Here is a 15044-nt window from a genome sequence, read left to right on the forward strand (position 1 = left end):
AGTGCTACAGGGGCGCTTTTGAAGAAGTGATAACTGAAACTCCAATATATTTCGCAGCGAATTTGGAGGGCTCACATACCTAAAGTAGTCATACTACGTGCTCCCGGACAAGGTCCTCTGGGAACGAAAGGAAAGTCACAGAGGCAAAGCCCCACAAAAGTAAGAGCGCTCGTGTGAAACTGTATAGTTCTCGCATTCTCGTCCACCTAAGTTTAAGCCGGGAAAGAGAAAAGGTAAGCACCTTATTTAAAACAGCAAGATAATGCGAAGCTATCACACGTAGAAGCTATGCCAATTCAGTATCTGCTCAACGAACCCCCCCTCCCTACCCCCCCCCCCTACCGAAAGAAGAAAGAAACCGCCATCGGACTACTTGGCGGAGTAAACGCGCGTAGGAGCCCCACCTTCGCAACGTTCTTTTCGTTACCACAGAAGAAGAAGAAGTATTTTAATGACTGGAAAATGTAGAGAGGTCGGCCGGATAATGGAGCATCTGGCCTGCTACTCTACGTAAGGGAAGGGGAAGAGGGGAAGAAAAAGGGTCACAATGGGGGATGATAATGGGAGGAACGAGGTGAATGACACATTACACAACTGGTATCACAGGCGTGAGTCCAGGCCCGTGTCACCTAGGAAACGTGAAAGTGCACGCATTGTCTCTGTCGTCTGCCAACTCTGTGGCCACGCGCCTAGCAAGTTACCACAGAAAGTTGTCTTCGAACATACTCGTAAGATTTCCACTAAGCTCACTTGGTTTCACCTGGCGCTCCGTTGCCATTTCGCAATTACAATATGTGTTCCTAAAGTCAGAATACCCAAAAATTTAGCGATTTTGTTCTTTAACTTAGCTGCGTGGACATTGAGATTTGCTGCGCAAGTAACGTCGGTCTCCTCACCCGAACTGACCGAATGACGAATGCCCTGCTAAATTCTTTTTTTTTTCGCACTTTTAAATTAATTGTTACTCACTCCATATCACTTTCCTGATTTTATTTTAACAGGCAATCCTACAGAATCCAATGCTAATTCCATAGATATTCGGAAATTTAAGCTCCATCGTGGGTACGTAGGAGCCCCACGAGTGATAGGCAACAACAGCAACAACAACAACGGTACGTGCCAGGACGCCTGTGTGCCAGCTCGCGCTCACGTTCTCCGCCGTGGTGGTCTGCTTGCGATGCCAGCGTCACGACAGTCTGTTGGGCTGTGCGCTTTGTTTTTGGTAATTCTGCACCATATTCTACGGTATAGCGCTCTCGCACATGTGTCCCCAGTGAACATTCCACGCAATTTCCTTTTTTTTTTTAAGAAGAACGCATGTATCTGGTGCATGTATTACCTGGTGCATAATGATAGCGCAGAAGTATATAGTTACTTGAATAACTTGTCATGAACCGATGTGCTTTTACATACTGTCTGTTCGATCAGGGCAACTCGTAATATTTATTTGTTGCGCGTATAGCCCTCATTTCGGGGCAGATTATGTACTGCACTCTGAGCTTCTCTTAGTTCAAGTGTAGATCGATATCGTGAATGTTCGCAGTGTCAACCGAAGCAGCGTCAACTGACGGGAGTCTCACAATGAAACTCCATTCGTTCACTTTGCAGGGTGCCGAAGTTGCCTTCGCAGCGCTTCAACACGGTGGAGTTTTGCCTCAAGGTCTTCATCGATTCCAGGTGAGATTCGGAAAGGGGGCAATAAGAAAAAAAAAAGTTACACAGATCCCTCAGATTCCTTGCGATGTAACACAACACCGTCTTTGTCCGCTACAGTAGAGTTTTTCACAGGGTTACCTAGAGGGAAATCTGGCGCCACCGCCAATGCCAGTTTCTTAACGGGTGCAGTGCCGCGCTTTGGGATTGCCGGGATATGAGTGTCCGAGGCTTTGTCTCGAACGTGGCTTGGCCTGAAACATGGTCGTTGCTGCACAGGTAAAGCCTTCTTAAAATAATCTATTCATGGAAAGTTTTCAACCACTTGTATTCGATCTATCAATAAAGTTTGCTCACCTTCAGTACATAAGCAACCGCTGACATGCAAGAGCAGATGACAACTTAGCCCACCCCCAAATTTAATTTGTCTCACCGCCCAAATTTCAAGTTGGCCCACCCGCGAATTTCAGGTTCGCCCACCCACAAATTTCAGGTTCGCCCACCCACAAATTTCAGGTTCGCCCACCCTCAAATTTCAAGTTGGCCCACCCTCAAATTTCAAGTTGGCCCTCCCCCAAATTTCAAGTTGATCCGCCCTCAAATTTCAGTTGGCTCACCCCTATTATAAGGTTCCCCATGCATTTCCTAAGGAACCCTACGTATGTATCTCTATAGGTATTTTCTTCTTTTTTTGTTTAGCTTGTTTCTTATCGCTTATAAAGCTACCAATCGTCTACATTTACGCTACTGTAACGATTAAATGCCTTAACTTTGCAAATTAAGAATTTTTGTGCAGATACGAGGCATTACACTTTTTGCGTGACAGGTCTTGGACACATAAGTGTAAAGAATGCTTACGCATTAAAAAGCAGAAAAGAGATACGACCAGATCCGTTACAGGCATACGTAGCGGTACGAGGTAAGTAGAGAAGTGTTGAGGAACCGAAAAAAGATTAAGAAGTTGTATATAAACATGCTACAATGAAAATGTATAGCATACCTGATTAACTGAAGCAGGCTAGGTGACTATGTTGCCGCCCCGTTTCAGAGAGGATGCCCATAAATCATCATCACCACCTTGTTGCACCTCAGTATTGCTATGTCGGTTTTTTTTAACGGCGTTGTATTTACATGTGCGAAAGCTCTCGGCTCTATAGAAGCATTGCAGTTGGTACAACCGAAACCAGATGGCGCCACCAGTGACATCCGTGCTTCCGTCCATTTCTGGTCTTGTGTGGAGCGGGTGTACCATTCTGGACATCGGGCACGATTACGCCATATTGTCAGCTCTGATTGGCCCGGAGGACTGCTACGGCCTCTCTGACTGGTTCAAAATTCCGCCATTACAGAATTCGACAATACGGCGGAATTCGCCGATGCCCAGAATACTACCCCGAAAAATGCACGACAAACGATAGCCCAGCGTCTTGCATATACAGAAGTTTTTTCTTTTTCTTTATGCTGTCAACCCTGTGGCAGGAGCGAGATGTTGAACATAGAATACACAAACAACAAATCATAATGCAACAATAATTATTAGCAACGCTGGCTTGTGCGGCTTGTTATAAGATGCTCGAGGCGTTGTTGAGATAAAAGCAACAACGTTCATTTGGCCTCTAACTCAATTTTTTTTTCCAGGTGCCGTTATTCGCAGCTAGTCTGGCCGGAATCGTTTGGCTGGCACGGTAGGTATTCCACTTGTGTACGCGTCTCTTTCATTGGTTTAAAAAACGAAAACATTGTAACGCTGTTCGAGAAAGGAATTTCTCTCTAGTTCACCGCAACACGTACCATACGTACGCGTTGCATACGTATGGTAGGTATACGTACGTGCCATACCCTACGTACACGAGCCGTGCGTAAAACATTACCGCAAGAAAGGAATGCTTTCACTTCACAGTCCGCTCTGCTGTGATCATATTGTCTTATACAGGTTGGAGCAGACGTACACAACGCGAGGTTATATTATTTTAATAGTTAAGTTACAGTTACAACGCCGTCATTATATAAGCTGTGTTGCCATTATTGCGTCTCGCCGCACTGATGCTTTCTTCCTTGCAAAATGCTATTTTTTGTGTGTGTGCACAGATTAATACTTAAAGGAACTTTGTGTCCGCTGCTCCAAGTTTGCGGTGGCGCTGTGCTCGCCACTACGAGAGATAAGCAGTTTGGAGAACAAAAAGGTACAAAGAAAAACATGAGGAGCCCTCGTCACTCCTTGGACAATTGAAACATGAAAGCGTACATTATACATGACTGTCTCTGAGTCAACGTCGTCGTAATCATGCGATGACGGCGCAAACAATGAGTCAGGCGTTATTTGTGCTAAAGCCAAGAGCGATTCGCACAAAACTGCGGAGGCCAGCCCGGTCGTTTTGCAGCGTTCGCCTGGATAAAAGCGTGCAGTATTACGGAAGCTTTCGCGTAGGCCAGTCAGGAGGAATACGCGTACCACGGTTAAACGCAGAGTTTGGCTGGCATGGAGTTTCTCATAACTTAGAAGCTCTACGTCTGGAGGCTTTTGCTCGACAGCGTCGTCTGCTCAACTGAACCAGAAAGCAAACGGCGCTGGAAAAACGCGCTTTACTGTATGAAACTGTTTCGACAAGTAGTTGCTTTGTTGGTGTTGCTTATATAAAATAGATAAATAATTGAAAACGTTTCCGCGTTGCTATGAAACGATAATTATTGCGAAGCTGCGGAACAGTACAGCTTTCTTCGATTACCCTCATATATTATTGAAACACTGGTCTGTAAACATAAACGGATTTGTCGTCCCTGTTGCTGGTAACGTAAATATGACTGGCTCACACAACTTTGAAACAAACACTTCCGTCAGACGCGTTTGCCTGTTTGTAAACTCTGCGCAGAGCGGTTGGAAAGCTTTGGCACTAACGTTAGAAAGCTAAGACAGCTGAATGTTTTATTTTGATTTTGATTTAGAAAACTGGTCGGGGCACTACAACGGGTAGAGTGGTTCTTAAGATGTGTACGCTATTCTGTATAAGGTGGTGCACGTTTTCTTAGGGCGACAGAGAGCCGAGTTAAATGCGCGCTGGCTCATCCGCCACATTTTCAGTTCCCCCCCCTTTTTTTTTTCCTCGTCATTGTTCTCAGCCATGCGCGTCCGCTCGGCAGTCGCCTCGACTGTCCTCCGCAATTACGGAAAATGCAGTGCACACGGCCGCTAGGCGGAAACGTAACGTCCGCGAAGCTGCGTATATGAGTTGACGTTTGCCGTTTGCAAACTGCGACCGCTGCGTGTGAGCGCCGCTTACAAGAGGGGGAGGGGAGAGGGAGAGAGGCTCGCGTGTGGCAAGGTGTCTTACGACGTCCTCGAGACGGGAACAATTTACAGAGTCCCTCAGTTGAAAGGAAAAAAAAAAAACCTTGTCCTTACGCCTCGCCGTTCAAGTCCGCGCCGTTTTAGAGAGCTCGCGTATATACCGGTTACGGCCGCCGCCATAAACAGCGGTTTGCGTAGGGTGCATTCTGGAACTAGCGATGGTCCGCTTTTGTACAGCCAAGCCGAGCCAAGCCGGAGGTCCGTAAACTTAGAAGCGAATAGAGCATGCCACCCATAGCCACCCACCATTAACACATGACCACACATAACCACCCATAGCTAGCCGTACAAGCGAGGTCTGCGGGAAGTCCTCACGTAGAGGTGTTTTGGGGGAAAACAATCTTCGTCGGCTTACGTCTATCGCAGGGACAGGGCATACGAAGAAGGAATGCGCAGTACTGTGTGTCCTGTCGTGTCCCGCGGACGAAACATCGTTTCGCCGTTGGCCACTTTTGCGCAGATCGTGGACATAAGTGGAATCGAATTCGCGCAGGTTTTCACTGAGCTGCTGCTGCTGCCAACTGTGATCGAGTTCTTTTTTTTTTCAGTTAGCTCAAGCGACGACTGTGACTTCATTGTCGTAGCGGCCTAAGTGCGACTTACTGCGGGTTTGTTTATGCAGAGTTATGCCAGAATCAGGCAGAATTCAAAAGTGTGAAACTAGCAACGTTGGCCACCATTCTCCGGCTCATCTTGAGCGAGGTCACCTGCTCACTGATGGGTTCCAATAAGTAACATGGCGAAGCTAATCGACAGCCCCACTGTCCAAAAATAGGTAATTTCATGATATCTACATAATTTTTATTGAAAATACCTTACAGGCCCGAAGAACGGGCATTGGCCATGGGGAACTTCAAAACCTTGCATGGTGTAGACAGCATAGAATTTCACAAATCCTGAGAACCCTTTGTTAATAAATATCCAACGAAGAATCAAGTGTACACAAAGTCGGAAATCCTCAGAGCAACGAAGACCAAAAAAAAAATTTCACCGACGATTATGATACTCCCTAATGCGAGTTTCCAGCTCAGCTGTTTTGGGTGTCTTGAATTCGCTATATATTGCGGCAAATAATTTGATACCGAACGACAGGGTGCTCTCGGCGGCGGCGCTGAGCCTCTTCTGCTCGTGAAGCTCGTTTAGCAGCAGCGGCAGACGAAGCGTTTGCACCGGCTGCGTCGTTAACCGTTCGAAAAGAAAGCGTGAACACGGGAACGCGTGACTCGCGCGGAGCGCATCCTCTAGCGGCCGCGACGTCGCGGGCGAAGTAGCGCATGCGCAGTGGGTCCCAAGCCCACGCCAGCGCTTTGTTTCCATATGTGGTATCGGTGTACGCGCTCGCCGAGCGCCCGGTCGCCGCCGTGGAGCACGCCTCGTGCGGCACTCCGCTTTCCTCCTCACACTTCCTCCTTACTCTCCCCCTCCGCCTCCCTCCTCGTGCTTCCGCTGCGCTCTCCTCCGCTTTCCTCCTCGCGCTCGCTTCGCTCTCGCAGTCTTTCATCTCCCGCTGCGCGCCGCGTTCGCTCTTTCACTCGCCGCTGTGCTCGTTCGCTCGGTCACGCCGACGGACGACGCCGAGGGACGCTAAACGCAGGAAAGGGTGCCTAAGAGCTGTGCTCTAAAATTAAATGCACACAAGAGGCAAAGCAAGCTAGAAGTTAACGAAAGTAAGAAATGTGTGCTTATGAGGTGACGGAATTTTTCTTTACCTACCAGAATATTTAATATGTCGTTCCACAACCGGATAGCACGCGGAAGAGCAGATGAATTAAACGCGTTTGTTTAACCGCAGATGTGCGTGAAAGAAAGATAATTATGTAATCTTCGCGAAGTGAATAAAGAGGCTTGCCGAGCCATCGGTGATGGCGTTGGTCCGTGAACGTGAGCCATAAACTTATGGTCACTGGTACACTGAAGAAGCAAATTCAAGTTTCTTATATATATATATATATATATATATATATATATATATATATATATACATACACCGGTACGCCTCACAAAAAATCTCTAACAGTTTTTTTTCCTGCGTGGTTTCTTTTCAGCACTACATGTGTTTATTGGACTAACTGAAGTATTAAGCCACTCGTTTTAACATGATTATGAAAATCCGAGTGTCTATGTCTACTTAGTATGCAATAGCATGCATAAGGACACTTTCTATATTTACAAATTGTGTTATGGTTGGGCTCGAATAGCTGCTTATTTCTGTAGCTGCTATTCGCGTTGTGGATGTAGTAATAAGTTGTAAATATCTTTTAAAGTCAGAATGTAAGCTCCTTCGTATGACCTCTCGTACATCCTTTAGCAGCGGGGGAGCGATACGAAACAGCCGATTTGTTTTTAATCAAGGACTACTCGTGATGTGTGGACTCGAACACCAGCTTCCGAATATCCGCCAAGCTGCTCTCCAGCCGAACATTTAGTCCAGAGGAAAATCTTTCTTGTTCGGCAGAATCATGCTCTGAATTGCTACGACGTCTTGTACGCGAGCGCATGCGTTTTATATTGCATCATTGAACACGAATTATGAACCGATTTCTCTTGTCTCTCGCAGGGGCACCAAGTCAAAGGACCTGAGTCTCAAGGCATTACGGTCTGTGAGTTCTTCAACCGTAGTGCACGCTCATACTGATCAGAGAGTTCGTATGCGCAGGAAGTAATGCAGATTTTCTGCCCGTCAGCTCGCGTGTTTTTCGGAATACCGGAGACGCAGATGTGAGCAACGCCGTTGGTGGCGCCATCTTGTGACGACGAGTCGAACCACTGCGCACGAAACTGTCATTGCAATGACGAGCTATGCGTTACGTATAGCGTCTAGCGAAAAAGGCGTCGGCGGCAGCATAATCACTAACAAACCGCAGTGACTCAGTGGCTGTGGCGTTCTCCTGCTGAGCACGAGGTCGAGAGTTCGAGGGCCGACCGCGTTGGCGTTTAACGCGCAAATTTGTATGCCGGGCCAGCTGCCACCTCAGCGGCATTTACTTTCGCAGGGCCCTCTCAGACTTTCGAAGTTTGTGTGACGAAGCCATCGCTGAGGAGGAGCTTTCACGGCGAAGCTGCATTAGTGCGAATAGCGCTCGAAAGCATTATGCCCGTATTGTTTGCCTCGTATCGTTTCTCTACCGCCATCTCTTAATTGCAAGTTGCACCAATGCATTATTAAAGTCGAGTTGAGACACATACCGGCTACGGACTTCGCAATATATCTTTTGTGTTATACTTTTGTTTATCTGTTTCTTCAAGAGTAAAAGTATTCAACTAAGAGTTTGTCAGGTTGAGTTCTTGCCTATTTTCCAAAGCAGTGACACCTGTAATCCAACATCCCGTATTTTGTATCGATGTATAACTATACGAATTAGCTTCAACAAGACATCGCTTTCCGTTACGTCATCTAGCAAAGACTCGCGGAAAGCTACTTCGTTTCCTGGCGCGAGCAACTTTCCGCTTTCAGTAAAACTCGCCTTGGTGGTGTCTTGCGTGCTTAGCTACTACTGCATGTATTCCTTTTGGGCGCATTTAGTAACTTAATTAGCACGCACAATAACCTAACTGCTCGTCTTCAGCCATTTTCTAGCCTTCCACGCAGTGTGTAGGTATAGTACTATTCATAAACTTGAAGGCCCGTAATTATAATACGCCTGGACCACTGAAATTATAATTTCTTGTTTGATGCTATTAATAGTGTTCGTGTTGTTTCAGTTGCCTATAGCGAGTATTGTTTGTGCTTCACGTGTACAGTAATGTGCTAGTTAGATCGAGTTGTTCCTCAGTTAAGGCTTCTTCTTCTTAATCGGCTGTTCTATTATCCTATCACATTAGAGAAGCTTCACCTCACAAGGCGTCTGTGTTTTCTGTGTCTTGCGTACGCCATGCTGGCAGAATGTTCTTGGGCTTCCAGCTGATCCCCTGCAAGCACGGAGATTTGGCGCAAGGCATCGTCGACGGCAAGATCCGGACGGCCCTGTCCTGCGTCGCAGCGTCACTCACGGTACGCGCATGAGAATACACGTACAGCCAGCGTGATCTTTCTTTTTTTTTTCATGGATAGCTTTCTTTGTTTCCACCGCGGAGTTTTGCGGTCGTCTTATCTGACCGAATAGAAGTGGGGGAGGAGGAAAGGTGGGAGAGAGTGACATGGAGTGGAGAGGGCGAACGCTCCGCGAGGAGGAACACGACGGTTGCAATGTGGACTTGGTAACGCGTCTTCAAGGGGTGTACGCACGGTGTAGTGTAGGGGAGCGCGATTAAAAGACGGGACAGAAGAAGACGCACAGTGAGACACGCAGCGCGTTGCGCAGATGTTAGCAACGCCGTTGGTGGCGCCACCTTGCGACGACGAATCCAACCACGGCGCACAAGACTGTTATTGCAATGACGAGCTATGCGTTACGTATAACTTCTAGCGAAAAAAAGGCGTCGGCGGTGTGTTAGCGCTGTGTGTGTCCCCGTGTGTCTTCTTTTGTCCCGTCTTTTAATCGCGCTACTGTACGCCTCTTGAAGATGCGAGGAGGAAAGCGCAGCTGCGCGGTGGAGCTGAGAGAGGACTCGCTTATCACGGCGCGTAACGAGGAGGATTGGGGCGGAGCAGAGCGGAGCGGGGGTGACGTCAGTTGGAGCGGAGCACGCGCCACTCTGAATTTTCCTGCATCCCTGCTCGCATCCTCCACTCGTGACGTCATGACGTCACGCTGCAGCTGTGCTCGCGCCAGCACCGCTCAGCTTCAGCAGAATTTCTCCAGCTGCCTGCGCCGCCGCTGAAGCTCCCGCCATTCGGCACAGTTCGTGGGACCACTTATGGTCCCACAAGCTGAAAAAAAAGACGGCACAAAAGCTCAAGCACTGTCGCAAGCTATCGCTGAGCTTGACAATCATCTCTGAGGGTTTCTGCGCGACATTTCTTTTTTTTTTTTTGTAAGTCGTTAGAGAGTTGTAGCTTTTCCGCACCGTTCACGAAATGCCGGAAACGTACTCTAAACAGCTGCGAACGCTACAAAGGTAGGTCGTTCATGTTTTACTGTACGCGATTTTCGCCACACGCTTTCCCTGCACGAGATGAAAGGTACTTTTTTTTTCTCAGTGAATTTAAAACAATGCGAAATAGGACGTGGATGACTTTCATCGAACTATATGACTATATCGGATAGAATATCGAATATTCCCAAGTGCACGGTGATAACAGTAAGGAAGAAAAAAGAACCAGCGCGCCACCAGATATACGTATTAGAGGGTAGTTGTCGTTGACAGAGCCGAGGGCAATACTACATACAGCACAGCCTCATCATTTTGAAGGAACCCAAACGTGGTGAAATTAGTCAAATGATAAATCGCTTTGTCTAAATAGAGACGGCGAATTCGTGGACCGCACAAAAGCAAGACATGTCTACTCAACTTCCGTTAACTATCGTGCACAAGTGACCATCGCGTGTTTGTTCAGGAACTGCATCGCCTGTGCAACGACCGCGGTTCACCTGAACCAGAATCGTTCAGACGAGTCGCAATTTGCGTGTTTCCTTCCTCAGGTAGACTACAAGAGCTGTTGTCCCTCATAGGCATTCGAGTTCAACGAATATTCGAAAACAATGAATAGTGGACTTCCGGTTCGAATCCGAATAAAATAGAAAACGCTGTTCGATAGGTATCCGAAATTTCGAATATTCGTACACTCTTACTTATTCTATTTGGCGGAGGGGCGGGGTATCGACCCCTGCACGTACCTCTCACATTTTTATTCACTTTGAAATCTATAGCGCCATCGCTGACACTCTAATAAACCGGGCACATGTATCAGACTGCTCTAAACGCATGATTTTCGTTTCCTCTGGGTAGGCTCACTATACATCTGCAGTTACAACAGTTGCTGCATGCTCCCTCACTCTAAACCACATATATCTTTTTTGAAATTTTATTCTTGTCTTCGTTTTCTTTCGTTCTTTTTTCATTTCACAATTTTGCATTGTCCAAGAAAGTGTCTACTCGCGTGTGTATCGCAACCGACCGCAAGTTTTGCGATAAATCTCACGCTCTGTCGCCCTTGCAAACCTTCCCAGAGGTTCGTCGTATTCACAAGCGTCGGCACTGCGGCCTCTTTCGTCCTGACCTGGGGTCGCCGGGTCGACCCTCGACCTGGACTTTGCCTGGGATCGCTCGGAGCCATCTACAGCGTAAGAACGTAAATTTAGAAAACTTAACTGAGGGATCCCTTACAAATGTTTTTATAGAAAGTCTATAGGCTGTGTATAGACTTTCTAAAAAAAATTGTAAGGGATGGACAGTTCCATGGAGCCATAAGAGACGCGAAACACTACTGCCAGCGCTGATCCGGCCACTGGTTCTGGGTGAGAACAGTGCGCGCATGCGCAGCAATGGTGATCACGAAAGCCGCGGTGACGGGGGCGGGTCCGCTTCCCTTGCGGATTCGGCTTCCGGGCGGTCTGGCCCGTCTTGTGGCGAAGCGCCCATACGCATATTCGAATTTAATATTAATTTGGGCCCAGCACATTATCCTAATGGCACCTTTCGGTACGCAAAATTTTTCATTAATGAAGAGTGGTTTTTAGCATCGATTTACATTATCGTAACTATGTCCGATACGCTTAGCAAGCTTCAGTTTTTGTGAAAAGTAACCTGGAATACTTTAATCTTACGTTTTTTCATAAGCAAAACGAGGTGTAAAGAAATTCGTTAAGTAGATGCAAGCTCATGGGGGGAAGCGCCAGAAGTGTCGCACTATACTGTTTTGAAACGTTCATTTTCGTGCTTTGTGTAACTACACGAACAATGTGTGGCTAGGCTATCATTTGATATCAGCGATTGATTTGATTATTTACACATTCTTTCACAGTATACTGAATATAAAAAGCACAGAAATAAGTGTTTGTTTTTTGTTTCATGCAACATTGGGAGTAAATATAACTCTGACGCGCAACAAGCGCCGGAAATACAATCAACACGTGGCAGCAGCCACAAATGAATTACTGTATACTGCACTGTATCACTCACCGAGCCCCTGCGGGTCTTGCAATCTTACATCAGTGCGTTTTACATGTCGACAGCTGTGTTGCGGTGCGATCACTTGCGATCTTGCCACGTGACTGCCGTATTGGCACCACATTTTACTCATTCCTACACAATAAAAACGGACGTGATTCCCGTCATTAAATAAACATTCTCAGAGCCATTATCGTATAAAAAAATGCCTGTTAGAGCTGCGTAGTGCTTATTTTGAATGTAGCAGTGGCGTAGATACTGAAGGAATAGAAATGGTACACTGCAACCTGAACCAAGTGAAACTGAAGCTTCAAACGAGCAACGCCTTGTCTTACCTCGGGATGTTCTCACCAGCATTCAGCAGCTTGCGCAGCGCGGCCACCACTTTTGTTTGGAACGCGTTCTCACAAAGCACTGAAAGCACGAGTAAACGGCGCCTGACACACTTCTGAAGCCAACGAAAATGCGAAAAAAAAAAGTGGGGGGGGGGGAGGGGGGCGTGAAACAGCACACGGCGAGAACCTAGCCAGAAGTGGCTCGCGACTATGCGGCTCGGCTTGTTTCTGCTCACGATCGCCGCTTTCCGTAGCACCATATTCAAAACTTACAGAGCACCCAATCTTTGGTTCAGTTGATTAAATTTCGTGCGACAGAAGTTATTGAGGCTCGACATCGGCAACAGCATACATTCTTTAAAGAAATCAGCGCTCTTTGTGGTCGGCCTGAAGCGTAATTTTCGACACTGCGGCGCCATCACTGGTGGGGACGCGTAACTGAGCCCAGTGTCCGGGGCCTGGCACGAGTCGAGAAACCAGTTATGAGCCGTAATAAGCAGTTTTGAAAGCATCGCAGAAGACACAACGTTGGCAAGAAGACAGACGACGCAGCGCCTTTGCCGTCTGTCTTCTTCCTGGGGCCTTTTTGCTGCGCGAAAAGACAGTTATATTGAGCAGCCGCGAAGGGAGATTTCAGTGGGAAGAGAGATGGGGTGGGGGGGGGGGGGGGGACACAGCGGCCGCGCTGTCTGTTCTGTCGCTGATGTCTTGTTTTCTGTGCAAAACGCAAACAAAGAAACAGGACATCAGTAGCGTGGAAGACGGGACATTGGCAAGCAGACGACACAGCGCCTGCACCGTCTGTGCTCTAGATGAAGCATTATCTTTTGAGCAGGAAGCCAGAACATTAGCTGCAAAAAACGCTATCGTAAACAAGAAGTAGATGAAGCCACGCTAAATTTCGCGCACCAGCTTGTCCTGAGCGTTATCGATTTTTTCAACGTTTGCTCGTGATTAACAAGAACTAGTTTCGAAATTAAGGAAAATGCTGATTTCGGCGAGAGTTGCGACTTCTCGCGCGTTGTAACTGCATATTCTGAGTGCACAAAGATACCCTGAAATTAGTGACGTCGCACTGACATCACCAGCGCAGCTCTTTCGGCACAAAATTCGAAAACGGATACCTTGGACTTTCGTTTTACTCAGTAATAATGAAGTTTCTGTGAAGCTTCTATTTCTTTTTTTTTTTTCTGCGATGGAACTGTGCATGTAGTTGCGAAAGAATATCGTATTAGTCTAAACAGTTTTTACGGTGAACAGCGACCGAACAAGAAAATCCTGACCCTGGAACTAATACCTCTGTCAAGCGGGCAAGTCAAGTGCTATCATGAGGAATGCATTTCAGGACCTTGAGTGACACTTTAGGTTACGCGGTGCTTAACGGGAAAACAGAGCGCACTCGCAGTAAAATAAAAAATTGGCGACAGACTAAGAGCGTGTTTATTGAAGATGTTGGTTAAAAAGAAAAAAAGACTTCTAAAAAGTCAATGTTTTACGTTGTATTATAAGTACAAACAAACATTATCTATATTTTCTCAACAAAAAAAAACGAACATATTTTTTTATTAAAAGAGTTGTTGCAAGTCAATACCGGCCAAGACGAATGCCTAGCCAATCCAGAACAACGTGGTGGCGTGCGATGAGACGGCATTTCATCCTGCTAAAACAGAATATGAGCGCGTTCTTTTCTGGTTATTTTGTTAAAGGCTGCTCAACAACTAAACTGAACTCATGTGTCCTTTTTTTAAGCATTATATTTTGTAGCATTTAAACCGCTGGCGGCGAGGCTACGCACACGGCCAACAAAGTGCGTTCCGTGAACGCACTCCGACCGGAGTGCGCTCTTTTAAGTGACTTTCAACCCCCGCCTCCCCTGCACCCCATCAGGGACACAATAATGTTTTATCTCCCTCAACTTGTGACGTTTAGATTAGGCAAAGTGCAAACCGAGCGACACTCTCCGTAAGTGCACTTAACTTGCCTGCTTGACAGGGCTACAGCTTTTAGGGAGGGCGAATTCTCTTCGTCAAGGCAGCACCTGACGAAGACAAGTACACCCCTATCGAAACGTTGGGTCCAGGCTCGGGCATCTCTTGTTCGGCCGCTGATGACCACGTCAAGTCTCCATCTTCCTGCGTAAAATTTGTCGCGATTAGACCGCGTTCACGCGTTCACTTACACCGTGCCCCGTTAAGTGTCGCGTTCAGCATGTGCCGCCCGGTTGACGCAGCTGACTCGATGCGTCCTGAGGCTACGAGGATCGCGTCGTTCGTGGCACGACCCCGCCGCGGCGCTGCTCGCCGGACTCTGCCTGGCACTGTGGCCGAGCCCCAGGATCACCCTGTTCTTCTCCTTCAAGTTCCTCGAGGTGCGTTTGCATGCGACGGGAGCTAAAGCCTACCGAAATAAAGGGAATCGGAGGGGTAGGGGGAGCCTGGAGTGATCCTCACGCCCTTTGGGGAGTTTTTAATGCGATTAGCATTCTTAGGGTACTTCATCAACTTTCTAGGGTCCGTCCGTCTGTCTGTCCGTCCGTCCGTCCGTCCGTCTGTCCGTCCGTCCGTCCGTCCGTCCGTCCGTCTCTGTCTGTCTGTCTCTGTCTGTCTGTCTGTCTGTCTGTCTGTCCGTCCGTCCGTCCGTCCGTCCGTCCGTCCGTCCGTCCGTCCGTCCGTCCGTCTGTCCGTCCGTCCGTCTGTCTGTCTGTCTGTCTGTCCGTCTGT

The 15044-nt window shown here is 47.5% G+C and overlaps 1 protein-coding gene across 1 annotated transcript in view; it reads left to right on the forward strand.

Moving 5' to 3' along the window:
- LOC142588020 (transmembrane protein 135-like) overlaps positions 1-15044 on the forward strand; it is a 39957-nt gene that overhangs the window by 14956 nt on the left and 9957 nt on the right. Inside the window, exons 5-10 of the mRNA XM_075699452.1 lie at positions 1609-1677; positions 3292-3338; positions 7557-7595; positions 8882-8990; positions 11050-11163; positions 14555-14692. Coding sequence (XP_075555567.1) covers positions 1609-1677; positions 3292-3338; positions 7557-7595; positions 8882-8990; positions 11050-11163; positions 14555-14692 — 516 coding nt within the window. The remainder of the gene's footprint in view (positions 1-1608; positions 1678-3291; positions 3339-7556; positions 7596-8881; positions 8991-11049; positions 11164-14554; positions 14693-15044) is intronic.

Source organism: Dermacentor variabilis, chromosome 7 (assembly GCF_050947875.1).
Source record: "Dermacentor variabilis isolate Ectoservices chromosome 7, ASM5094787v1, whole genome shotgun sequence".
Classification (NCBI taxonomy): Eukaryota; Metazoa; Arthropoda; class Arachnida; order Ixodida; family Ixodidae; genus Dermacentor; species Dermacentor variabilis.